At 52.6% G+C, this 13,310-nt stretch overlaps 1 protein-coding gene across 2 annotated transcripts in view; it reads right to left on the bottom strand.

Annotated features, from left to right (window-relative positions):
- Nucleotides 1–11,728, bottom strand: part of Phf2 (PHD finger protein 2) — a 94,659-nt gene extending 82,931 nt beyond the window's left edge. The window contains exon 1 of one of the 2 annotated variants that reach the window (XM_045161476.1): nt 11,601–11,728. In XM_045161476.1, the coding sequence (XP_045017411.1) occupies nt 11,601–11,698 (98 nt within the window). In that variant the 5' untranslated portion in view covers nt 11,699–11,728. The remainder of the gene's footprint in view (nt 1–11,600) is intronic. The other variant, XM_045161477.1, reaches the window with a different exon arrangement.
- Between the last annotated feature and the right edge of the window lie 1,582 nt (nt 11,729–13,310).

Raw genomic sequence — 13,310 nt, forward strand, 5'->3', positions numbered from 1 at the left:
ACCAAGTCTAGTCACCATCATACCTCCTGACTCCTTGTGTGGCCTCTGTGGGCTGCCCAGGCCTGCCTGAGACTCGGGGGCTGTGTGTGTCATGAGCAGTGGCTAAGCAAGAACAGCCAAGAGTGGCACCGCCTGCCTTTTCCTTGGCTAGAGTGAAAGAAGTGGGGTCCCGGGCAGGAGAGATGGTTTGGAAGTTAAGGCTCTTGTCGGCAAATCCAAAGGACCCAGGTTCGATTCCCCAATACCCACATAAGCCAGATGCACAGGTGGCTCATGGGTCTGGAGTCTGTTTGCAGTGGCTGGAGGTTCTGGTGTGCCCATTCTCTCTCTCTCAAATAAAATAAAAATATTTTTTATAAAAAAGAGAGAAAAAGTTGGGCTGAAGACATGGCTTAGCAGTTAAGGCGCTTGCCTGCAAAACCTAAGGACTCATGTTCCATCTCTCTTCAGATTCCATGGAAACCAGATGCACAAAGGTGAGGCAAGTGCAAGGTCACACATGCCCACTAGGTGGGTGCAAGCATCTGTAATTCTATTGCAGTGGCTGAGGCCTTGGCAAACCAATTTCCCCCTCTTTCTCTCTCTTTCTTAGTGGCTCACTCTCTAAAAAGAAAGAAAGAAAAGGAGTCCTATGATTGGCTGGGCAACTGATGGACTGCTGACCCTTGTTGGGCTAGTTTCTCCTGAGTAGCTTCAAGTGTTCAAGGCCCACTAAGGAAATGCTGCAAAGCCCCAGATGGCATCAGAGGTGCCCATCACTTCCAGGAAAGAAATACCACAAGTGCCCACGGTGACAAGTCCTCACACTCAGGGGACAGGGTGTAAGTGCACTGCGATGGCTGGGATGTCGCATGCGTGGGTATGGAAGCCTTCCCTCTCCTCAAGCGTGACATGTCCTTTCCCCAGAACGTTCATTTGCAAGACAGACTAGTTCAGGCCACAGTTTCTGGACTGTTCTGGGATGTGAAAGGTCAGAGGACTCCATATCGACCAGCAATGCCGATCAGCCTGGGCGCTGTGGGTCCCTTATAGCCCACAGTGCGACCTCTCGGCCAGCCTGTGTTCCCAGGAGCATGTCTTCCCTACTCCGTCACCTTGGTTGACTTTCAAGGAGATGTACAACGTCATCTGTCATGGTGGGGAATCTCCAAGGAGAAGGTGAGTGAAGAAGCCAAGTCACCTAAAGCCACAAGGACTTCGGTCTGAGTGTCCAAGGCTTCTGCCAGCACTCCCGCCTCTGGCACACTGGTGCAGTGCCAGGCTCAGGGTCTAGGCCAGGGTCTGGCTGCCTAGTGTGGGGGCATCAGTCCCCACCCTAGACTCTGGCCCCAGAACATGTCAACCACCCATTAGATCCTCATATTTGTTGAGTATGTGGCCCTGTGCCCAGCCTACCATGGGCCATATTCAAGAATGAACAGAGGCCGGCCTTACACTCCTCTTAGGAAGCTACCTACCTTGACTTCATGTGGATCACCTGGGAAACCCATTCTGTGTACACACGGCCACAGACTGTGCCCCAAAGCATCCCAAGGATGCAGCCCTCTCCAGCACACAGCCTTGCCAAGCCTGAGCTTATCCTCGGCTTCTTCAGGCTGCCCCAGTGAGATAGGACAGCGGGGCTTCCGCCATCCGATCCCAGAGGAGCAGGTTCTGCTTCTGCTGCCCTTGGCCACCACCGATAGCACCCACACTCTCACGCTGGGCTCTCCAACCACAACTGTGTGGTCAGACAATGGGCAGTCTGTTCAAATCCCTGCTTCTCACTGTCTAACTGCAGGGGCCCAGTCAGGTACCTTCCTCCCTGACCCTCTGTCTGCTCTTTAACCTTGGAGAGGCAGCAGAGATGGGAGAAAGGATGAAGGCCTCCCTGCAGGCTCCTTGTGACCCTGGACTCAAAGAAGCACCCCCAATCTTGTCTAGACCTGCTCCCTGTAGGGACCTCTGCCCCTCTGGGAAACACACTAAGTAGATCTGTTCCTCTAGACCCACCCAGCCCTATGAGCACCTCCCACGCTAGGACATGTCGGGCATTCCCTTCTTTGCCCGGTAGTCAACCCCACATACTGCCCACAAGCCTATAGCAACACAGCCAAGCAACCATGGGCTGAAACCTCTGAAACCATGAGCTGAAATAAACTCTTCCTCATCCTCAAAGGGTGTTTATCTTGGGAATTACATCACAGCAATGAAAAGCTTGTTAGCTTTGTAAAAGAATGACCCAATATCCTACATCATGCTATAGATCGGAAATCTAAATAAAGGGGGCTTACGAGATGGCTTAGCGGTTAAGATACTTGCCTGTGAAGCCTAAGGACCCAAGTTCAATTCCCCAGTACCCACGTAAGGCAAAAGCACAGGGTAGCACATGTGTCTGGGATTCATTTGCAATGGCTAGAGGCCCTAGAATGCCCATTCTCTCTCTCCTCTCCAATAAGTAAATAAATAAATAAAATTTTAAAAGTCTTCTTTTAAAAACAAATCTCCATAAAGGGGTTAAAACCACAAAACTTTTCTAAGAAATCATTGGGGTAAACCTCCATAAATCTAGACTTGGCACCAATTCTTTTTTTTTTTTTTCTAACTTTTTACTGATAGCTTCCATAAGTATAGACAATAAAACCATAATAATTCCCTCCCTCCAGTCCCATTTCCCCTCTCAAATCCACTCTCCATTGAATCCCCTCCCTCTTCCAAGACACCAGATTTTTGACACATGAAAGCAGAAGCAACAAAATAATTCATAAGCTGGACTTTATTAAAGCTAAAACTTTTGAGCACAATGGACACTATCAAGACTGGGAAAAGACATCTTGGTGGAATGGAAGAACAATTTACAAATTATGAATCAAACAAGGATAGAATTTCTAGAGTATACTAAGAACTTTCAAAGCTCAAAAACAAAAAGACAAAAAAAGCTGGGCATGGTGGCACACGCCTTTAAGCCCAACACTTGGGAAGCAGAGGTAGGAGAATCACCAGGAGTTTGAGGCCAGCCTGAGACTACATAGTGAATTCCAGGTCAGCCTGGGCTACAGCAAGACACTACCTCAAAAAACAAACAAACAAAAAAAGTCAGTTTTTTAAAATTTTTATTTATTTATTTATTTATATGACAGAGAGAGAAGCGAGAGAGAATGGGTGTGTTAGGTCCTCTAGCCACTGCAAACAAACTTCATGCACAATCTTATGCATCTGGCCTTATGTGGGCACTGGGGAAATGGAACTGGAGTCCTTAGGCTTTGCAGGCAAGTACCTTAACCTCTGAGCCATCTCTCCAGTCCCAAAAGTTAGTTTTAAAATGAACAATCTTAGGGATGGAGAGATGACTCAGCAGTTAAGGCACTTTCCTACAAAGCCTAATGACCCTGGTTCAATTCCCTAATATCCATGTAAAGCCAGATGCACACACATCTGGAGTTTGTTTGCAGTAGCTGGAGGCCCTGTTGCACCCATCCTCATTCATTCTCTCTTTCTCCCTCTCTCTCCCCCCTTGCAAATAAATAAATAAAAATATTAAAATGAACAATTTTATAGTGGCTCTGTGACAGAACACTTGCCTAACATGTGCAAAGCTCTAGGTTCTTTCTCAAGAACTGGGGTGGGCGAAGGACAAAAGACATGAGTAGGTTTTTTCCAGAGCCAAAGACAACATACAGAAACCACCAAGGAAGCACAGTAAAGACCACCATGAAACACCAGATACCTGGTGGGTGTGGACCCACCAGGATGCTTAGAAAATTTTTTAAAAAATACTTTTTTTTTTAAGGAAGATAGCAAGTGTTGGTAAGGATGTGGAGAGTGGTGCTTTGTCTGTGGAAAACATTCTGTTGGTTACTAAAAAAGTTAAATATAGGGCTGAGGGTGTAACTCAGTGGTAACACATGTGGTTAGTATGCACAAAAGAACCGAAACAGGTGTTCAACCAAACATTTATGCACATATGTGCATAGCAGCACTATTTTCAACAGCCACAGGCAGAAACAGCCCAAGCCCAACTGAACTGATGTATGGATAAACTGTGGTCTCATATAATAGAGTATTATTCAGCCATTAAAAAAAAGAAGCCGGGTGTGGTGGGGCACGCCTTTAATCCCAGCACTTGGAATGCTGAGGTAAGAGGACTTCAGTGAGTTTAAGGCCACCCTGAGACAATAAAGTGAATTCCAGGTCAGCTTGCACTACAGTGAGACACTACCTGGAAAAACTAAAAAAAAAAAAAAAAAAAAAAAATCAATGAAGCTGAAGCTGAAGCTGAAGCTGAAGCTGGACGTGGTAGCACATGCCTTTAATCCCAAGCACTGGGGAGGCAGATCGAGGTAGGAAGAACACCGTGAGTTCGAAGCCAGCCTGGGACTACATAGTGCACTCAGGTCAGGTAGAATGAGGCCCTACCTCAAAAACAAGCAAACCAAAACATGAAACACATGCTACTATGTGAATGAGCCTCAAAACATACTCAGTGAAAGAAGCCAGATTCAAAAGGCCATTTATATGAGTCTTTTTTTTAATGTATTTTTTAAATTTATTTATTCATTTATTTGAGAGTGACAGACACAGAGAGAACGACAGATAGAGGGAGAGAGAGAGAATGGGTGCGCCAGGGCTTCCAGCCTCTGCAAACGAACTCCAGACGCGTGCACCCTTGTGCATCTGGCTAACGTGGGACCTGGGGAACCGAGCCTCGAACCGGGGTCCTTAGGCTTCACAGGCAAGCGCTTAACCGCTAAGCCATCTCTCCAGCCCTATATGAGACTTTATTTTTTTTTCTTTTTTTAAATTTTTTAATTTTTATTAACATTTTCCATGATTATAAAATATATCCCATGGTAATTCCCTCCCTCCCCACCCCCACACTTTCCCATTTGAAATTCCATTCTCCATCATATTACCTCCCCATTACAATCTTTGTAATTACATATATATAATATCAACCTATTAAGTATCCTCCTCCCTTCCTTTCTCTACCCTTTATGTCTCCTTTTTATATGAATATGTCTTTATATGAACTATCCACAATAACTAAAATTCACAGAGCCAGAAGGCAGGCTGGTGGGTGTCAGGGGCTGCGGTGGGCGAACAGGGCCGCTCAATGGACAGCAGTTTACTCCAGAGGGAGGGACGAAGATGTTTGGAACTACACAGAGGTGGGGTTGCACAACATTATGTGTACCCCACATGTCACTGAGCTGTATTTTCAGTGCGGTGCAGAGGTACACTGTGTACTTTAAAGTGGTCAGTCTGATGTCAACTAATTTCACCCCAATTTTTAAATGAAAGACTAAAGGCTGGTTTCTCATTTACCTGAACAGATACCATAACAATGTCCGGTTCTTGGAGTTTGAGGTGAAAGCCAGTCCGGCTAGAAGTCCAGACACATTGTTTTTTTCTGTTTTCCTCCAGCACTTTGGTAGGATGCCACCAAGCCGCAAAGGTGGGAATGATGACTGGCAAAAGTGAGGGGACTAGAGGTGACTGACAAGGAAGGGGGCAGAGAGGGGGGTGCTGCAGTGAGAGAGAGCTCCCGAGAGATGGGAGGCACACTGTGATCCAGCACAGAGCTGGGCAAGTGGCTGGGTCGAGAGGAGATCTTTCCTTACCAACGCCCACTGCGGTCCTCCTCCGTGGGCTCCCGTGTGGACTCGGTGTTAGCGGCACCTGCGTCTGTTCAGATCTGAGCCAGGAGACTGCACGCTAGCCACTGCCGCCTCCTCATGGGCACCCTTTTGGAGGTGAGGACACACCCACCTGGCTGGGGTCACCATGGTGTCAGGAAAGCTGCGAGTGACCAAGTTCCAGAATGGGGATGACAACACATATTCCTTTCACAGTCGACACGGAAGCCAAGTAAGACAAGGAGCACAGCATTGCCCTAGGCCTCAAACCCTGTCCGGATGTCACCTCCTGTACACTCTTGTCACCATCCGTAATTTCAAAACCCAACTGACAGACGTGTTCCCGCTGAGCTTGAAGGGAGTGGCATGCTCTTCTAGAGCCCTACACCATGGAGTGTTACACCGTGGCCGCGTTCCAACAGCAAATCCCTTCATTCTTTCGAAATACGGACCTGGCAAGTGTGAGGTTCCCCTGAGGAAATGGCCAAAAAGAAGAGGGTGGCCCAGGGTGGCAGGGTTGACACCAAGCATTCCAGACTTTAGGCCATCTGTAGTTATGCCTGATGTCCAACTGGCCTCTAACAAGCGTGGGCTGCAATCCTGAGGCTCACACCAAGCCCGTTTCTAGCCAAATATTTCCAATGAAAGCAAACATTCTGGCGATCAGGACAAGGCTTGCACCAAACTGCTTCCTTCGGACACACCTCATTTGGGAAATGCCATTAGGGCATTTGCAGTACTCTTGGCAGGACAGACATTTTCCCACCTCCTCCCAAACCTTGAAAATTCACACAAGGAGAATCCCTTGTCTTAAAGTGATAAATTGCTCTTCCTAAACATAGTACAATGCTGTCTTGGTAGGGAAGGTCCCTTCATACTGTTCAGATCTAAGGCTCTGATCACTGCAAATTCAAGGCTGATGTCTGACCCCTAGCAGGGCCTTCTCCTCTGACGCACATTTCAACAGCCAACAGCAGAGCTGGGCCGGGCATGGTGGTGCACGCCTTCAATCCCAGCACTCAGGAGGCAAAGGTAGAAGGATCGCCATGAGTTCGAGGCCACCCTGAGACTACATAGTGAATTCCAGGTCAGCCTAGACTAGAGTGAAACTCTATCTCGAAAAACCAAAAAGAAAAAGAAAAAAGCCAACAGCAGAGCTGGCATGCTGAGCCCTGGCCCATGTCCCCGGGCACCCCAGATACGGTTATATCCCCGGAAGCTGGGTAAACGCCATAAAAGCCCCCACAGGCCAACTCAGTCTGAGGGCAATGGATACAAAAAAAAAAAAAAAAAAAAGGGGGCATCAAAGGAGAGAGCAGATGAAACTCAAGATAGAGAGACAGACACAGGCTTGGGCTCAGAAGCAGCATAACCGACAACCATCGCCACACCACTACTGCCATATGAGCCCTGCCTCTCACTTGGATGGTGGATGTCACTTCATGGCTGGTTCCTCAACTGTTCCCACAGCAGCCTTTGAGACTGTGTTAAAAACTCAATCTGAACAGGTGAGGTGGTGCGTGCCAACAATCCTGGCAATCAGGAGGTTTGAGGACAGCCTCCCCCCCCCAAAAAAAAAAAGAAAAGTAAGAGAGGGAACAAAACAAACAAATAACAACAACAAAAAGCCCTCTCTCTTTTCAGAGGCCCCAAAGTAGCTCCCGCCCTAAACTGAGTCCTGACTAAAACTACAGGCCCCCTGGGTGGCCTCTTTCTTCCACTCTGACAAGACTCACCAAGAATGAGCTGGCACTCCATCTACAAATCTGATTCCACACACAAGAAGTGCCAAAAGAGGCAAGAGATCTGCCTGGCTATCCCCAAAGGCCTCACAGCCAGCTCTGAGCCCCTTGTACAATTACAAGCAAAGCAAATATTTACTGAGGAATAAGTGAAACTTGTCACTAAAATCACTTGCACATCTTTTTGGAGTTTCTCAAGTCAAATTTTTACTGGTGATGCCACCAGAGAGCTTTCTGATAGACTGAGCACCTAAAAGAGGGTCAGAGGCAAGAGACTTCCAAGAGGTCAGAATTCTTCCAAACAAGTCAGTGACAAGCAAGAGGCCAGGTCCTGCAACACATGCTGAAGGCATGGTGTCCCTCCCTGATGGATAACATAGGCACGAGACTCTGAATAAGAGCAAGAGCCCTAAAATGAGAGGACATGTCCCCAAGACTATGTGGGGCCCCAGATCCTTACTAAATGCATCAGACAAGATACCTTAGGTGGCAACTGGCCGCCAACTTCTTCCTACCAGGTCCTGCCATCCTTTCTAAACTTGGAAGGCCCAGTCCCCAGGCACCACAACTGACACCAGTGAGCACTATGAAGGGCCAGCCATGGGTGCAACAGCCAAAGCCAAGACACGGTTGGAGAAGGAATCTTTGAGGGCTCCCAGGAAGAGGCAATGCCAGCATAGCACATACATCCCAGGGACTGAAAGGAGGGTCTCTTTCCTCACCCCCATTCCCAGAAATGCAACATGAATAACTTCCATAATGGCACACACATACACACACACACACACACACACACACACACACACAGACTAGCCCAGCAGGGCCACCCACCCCAAGGAGAGTGCCTTGAGGTGTGTGCTGGAGTTTTGTGCCCCTGCAGAGACACACACTCACCCTGGAAGCAAGCTTAGGCCCTAGAAAGCGCTGCCAAGTTCAAGGCCAAGGTGGCGGCCAAGAGCAAAGAGTCCACCACCAGTAATGAGAGTGACTTAGAGACCCTCTCTCTAGTCCTCCCTCACGGGGGAATGCTGGACGAATGTAACCAGGTAGGACAAACAGAGGCTTTTGTCGCCCACAGTTACTGTTTATTTTTACAGTTACTGTGTATAACAAGTTACACTAACGGCCTATTTCAGGGAATGACACGAAGTTTCCTATTAGAAGAAATATTCGCCAGAGTAATGAGACATGTGCATTCAATGCAGTCCAGGACCCAAGCACAGGAAAAGGACAGCAAGGAGGGAAATCTGTCTGAAGCACTGGGAATAAAGCGTGTAGTTCAGTCAGTACTGCCAGGGCTGTCACTTTGTTTAAAGCTGATGGTAGTTATCAAGTCACACGCTCACTTTAGGGGAGGTGGGATGGCGGAGATGTACAAGGAAACCACATTAATTAATTAATTAATTTTGAGGAAGGGTCTCGTCTAACCCAAGCTGACCTAGAATTCACTCTGTAGTCTCAGGCTGGCCTTGAACTCACAGCTCTGCTCCTACCTCTGCCTGCCAAGTACTGGGACTAATGGTATGTGCCACCATGTCTGACTGGGCTTTTGTTGTTTTGTTTTATTGCTGTTTTAGAGTGTTTGTTTGTTTGATTGATTGATTGATTTGGGGCAGGGTCTTACATAGCCGAGCCTGGCCTCAAACTCACTATATTCCTGAGGACGGCTTTGAACTCCTGCCTCCACCTCCCAAGTGCTGGGTTACAGGTTTTATTTTTTAACTCCAAGTCCCCACAAAATCAAAAACACAAAAGTATCCAAACTGTTAAAAAGTGAGGCAACATGTGAACTATGAAGTAAATGGCAGTACCCAGTGCTACACAGAACTGAAGAGTCACTGTGTCATCCATGAACAGCTGGCAGTAGACAAGCTAGGGCTGGCCACACACCTTCCTCTCTTGGATAAGAGAGACATGAGGGGGGTCTGCCCCAAGCAGGAGGTGCAGGAAGAGGTCTAGACCCCACTCCCTGCCTCATCCAGACCTCTACCCTTGACCCTGCCCAGAGCTAGCCAGGGGTCTAGACCCACTAGGAGCCCTTGCCCCACTGAGAATTCACTTGAGCAAGTGAACCCTGCCTTGATTTGAGACATGAGAAAGCCCTTCCGGTGGCAGAGCCCCTTTTAGATTTCAGGCCTACCACCAAATAGGTATACGAGTCTGTGCTGATCAGCTACTTGTCCTGGACCAAATGAAAAACCTCGGATTAGAAATAAGATGACAAGACCTTAAAAAACAAACAAACAAAACTCTTTTTTTTTTTTTTTTTTTTTTTTTAAGTTTCAGGACTGGTCACCGGTCACATTTCCCCTAACTGGTCACCTCTCTCCTACCTCTGCTTCTCTGCCTAGACCAACACAGCTGTCATTAGCCTGTCAGGCCAACTCTCTTTCCCCAACCTGCCCTTTATTTCTAGGTTTTCCCCAAGGCTGAAAGTCCAGTGCAAAACTACCCTTCTCTTCTCAGAGGACTGCCCTGGGCACAAGACAAATGTCTTCCCAAGTCCTCTCATCCACCCTCGTCAGCCAGGAGCTGATAGGTGCCAAGGGTGCTGCAGACCTGGGTGGGGATGGGGAGAAGGGAGAGGTCTTGCCACTTTCAGGTGATCCAGGGCCAGCTTCTCAGCATGTTTGGATTTGAGCATCCAGACTCTTATCCACCATGCTGTAGCCATGATTCCCTTGGAGCAGGGTGTTGGTACTGGTGTTTATAGTTGGCCCTGTTTGGGAAGGAGCCTAAGGGTCACACCCGGTCAATTTAGCTTTGAGGGCTCACCAGAGCCCTACAGATCTAGGTATGGCAACCGGGGAAGCTCAGCAGAGTTTAGTGAGCCCTGGCCCTGGAGCTCACTACATGTGAAGGCAAGTGGACCAGAGGTCATGGTCCACACCGAAGGGCCCCTAAGAGCCCTGTGGTGTGAGCAAACAGGAGGCTCTCCTCTCTGAAGGAGATTCGGGCCCCACAACCCCCTCCTCTCCCTCCAGCTTGCTCCTGGCTATTAAAGACTAGTCCCCAGAGGACAGACAGCCCTGACCAGCCCTTCTGAGGCCCAATAACATCCCACAGGTAAAAGTCAGACAAGAGAACCTGTTGGAGCAGTTTAGGCAGGAAGATCACCTCTTCTTCCTCCTCCTCCTCCTCTTCCTTTCACTTCTGGGTGGGAAGGGACCTCAGCTCTTGAAAACAAGGCTCTTGGCCAGGTCATGGCCACGGGCAAGAGCCAAGAGGGCGGATTTCAGTATCTGCAGGCTTGCCTCCTTCCCCCTCCCCATCTTCCTTAGAGAGCATAAGGTCATGTCAAAACTGGGGTGCCCCTGCATGGAGCAGAGGAAGGAGATGGGAAACAGTGGAGGCTAGGAAAGAGGGGGTAAAGCCACAGTCGCCCCACTCCCCCTACACACGAACACACACCGACACACCGACACCATTCTGTCACTACACTCCCGCCCAGGCCCACAGGCCAGTCAGGGCCAGTAACCACGCAAGGAGCCCGGAGGGGTCCCACACGCCAGGATGAGGTCCGAGCCGGTGACCAAGCTACAGCCGAGAGTGGGGGTTGCCTGCCACCATCTCCTCCCCGGAGCCCCCTCGTCCTCCCCAGCCCTGCCAGCTCCGGAGCCCGCCAGTCGCGCCTCTCCGGGGACCCGCGCCAAGGCTGCGCGCCCGCCTCTCCCAGCCCGGCCGCCCCGAGCCCGCGCGGGGAAAGTTCCTGCAACTTCGCAGGGCTGGAGGAGGGGTGGGGTGGGGTGGGGGGAGCAGGCGGCGAGGGGCGCTCGGGGCCTGGGCCTCACTCGGGTGCCCGGCCTCCCAGGCCGCCGCGGGCCCCGCTGTCAAACGGCTCGGCCCTAGTCCCCGGCCGCGGCCCGGCGCCCCAACTTCCCTGCGCCACCCCCCACACACACACACAACCCCGCTTCTGCCGGAGCTCACCCACCCCTTGGCCCGCGGGCCTGGCTTTGTGCGCGGCGGCCAGTGGGTGGTGGGGGGGGGGGACGCACGGCGCGGGTCCAGCGCTCGGCGGCGCCCCCCGCCCTGGGCACAAAAGGGCGCGCGGCCCGGCCCGATCCGAGCGCCCGGAATGCGGCGGCGGCGGCCGGTCCCCGAGCCGGGCCTGGGGCGCGCAGCCCGGGGGAGAGGGGGAGGTGTTGGATAGCGGGGAGGAGGGGGGGGCGCGGGGCTCGGCCGGACCGGGCCGGGCTGGGGGAGGATGCGGAGGGGTGGGGGGGTGCCGCGGCGCGCTCACCTGCCGTGGAACCAGTCCTTGCAGGCGTCGCACTCGATCATGAAGCGGGTAACGTCGTAGGGGAGCCGGCAGACGCAGTACACGGGCACCGTCGCCATGTTGCCGCGCCGCGCCGCCGCTCGCCCCGCCGCTGCGCTGCCCGGATCGGGCCGGGCCGGGCCGGGGGGCCGGGCCGCGCGAGGGCGGCGGGGGGCGGCGGGGCGCAGACGGCGCCGCGGTTCCGAGGGGCCGGGGAGACGGGGCCGGGGAGACGGGGACAGGGGGGGCGCACTCCAGGGTACCCCCCCCGCGCGCGCGCGCGCGCGGGCGCGGGCGCGTGCTCCCGGCCCGGCCCGGCGCGTCCACACAATGCCCGGGCGCGCTGGCTGGAGGGGCCGCGCCGGGAGCCGCCCGCCGGGCCCGCGGGGCGCAGGGCGCGCGTGTGTGCTGAGTGAGCGTGTGTGTGTGTGTGTATGTATGTGTGTGTGTGTGTGCGCGCGTGTGCGTGTGTGTGCGCACGGGGGGCCCGGCCGCGCGCGGGACACAAAAGGGAATGGACGCGCGGGGGCGGCGGGCGGGGAGCCGCGGCCCCAGCGAAGGGACCCCCCGGCCGCCGAGCGGCCTCTACGTCAGCGCCCCGGGTGGCGCCGCCTCCGCCCGCCGGCCTGGGCCCCTGCGCTCCCGCCGCCGGGAAGGCGGGACGGAGGAGAAGGTGGGCCGAGGGTCCCGGGGAGGCGAAGGTGGGCCCCGGGAAGATCTCAGCGGAGAACCTGGGCCCCGGGAAGCCCGGCGGGAAGAAGCTGGGCTGGGAGAAGGCTCCGGAGGGAGAGCCTGTCTGTCCGCCGGTGGTACCGAAGAGAGCCAGCCGCACGGTGTCCGTCCGTCCCTCATCCGAAAGGCCCAGAAGCAACTCCTTGGCCCTAACTTTCTTCTGACCCCCCAACGTGGGGGTAGAGAGGGGGACCTTTCTGCTCTGCCTGGGCCTGGCTGCCTCCCACCCCCAGCCCATCCCGAATTCTCACTTGAGTTTCTGGCTCACAACTTCCCCCTTCTCGTTCCTAACTGGGGTCCACCTTGCTCTCTCAAAGCGATCCCCATAGACTTTCCCGATGCTGGAGGTGGACAAAAGTCAGGGGACCTGCGAGCGGTCTACCATGGGGCAGTTCTGTGAAAATTCAGCTTACCTGACGTTTGTGTCATCCAGGATCCCTCTTATCTAAGGAGTGAGAAGACAGTCCAGCAACCCCGCATCAGCGCTGCAAGGGTGTCTAGAAGTCGAGGGGTTAGGGTGTCGCTGCTGTCGTCCCGGCAGCTTTGCCCTGAGCTGGCTCTCTGGCCTCACCTCCCCTGCTCAGTGCCTTTTGGAAAGAACAGGATGCAGAAGGTGCCCCCCCCCCCCAGGGAGACTCTCCCCTCACTTCCATGTTGATGCATCCTTCTTTAGGCACCCCTGCGGGGCAGGCCATATTCCTACTATGTAACCTGTCTGCCAGACATAAGGCCTTATCTGTCCCCACATAATACTGGGAGATGCTCATCTCTGCAGGTGAGTTCAAGAGTCTCAGGCGTCCACTTACTTAGTGGTTAAGGCGCTTGTCTGCAAAGCCAAAGGACCCAGGTTCAACTCCCCAGTACCCACATAAGCCAGATGCACAGGGGGGTGCACGCATCTGGAGTTCCTTAGCAGTGGCTCGATTTCCCGGCACGCCCATTTCTCTGTCTCTCCCTCCC

Source organism: Jaculus jaculus, chromosome 11 (genome assembly GCF_020740685.1).
Source record: "Jaculus jaculus isolate mJacJac1 chromosome 11, mJacJac1.mat.Y.cur, whole genome shotgun sequence".
Lineage (NCBI taxonomy): Eukaryota > Metazoa > Chordata > Mammalia > Rodentia > Dipodidae > Jaculus > Jaculus jaculus.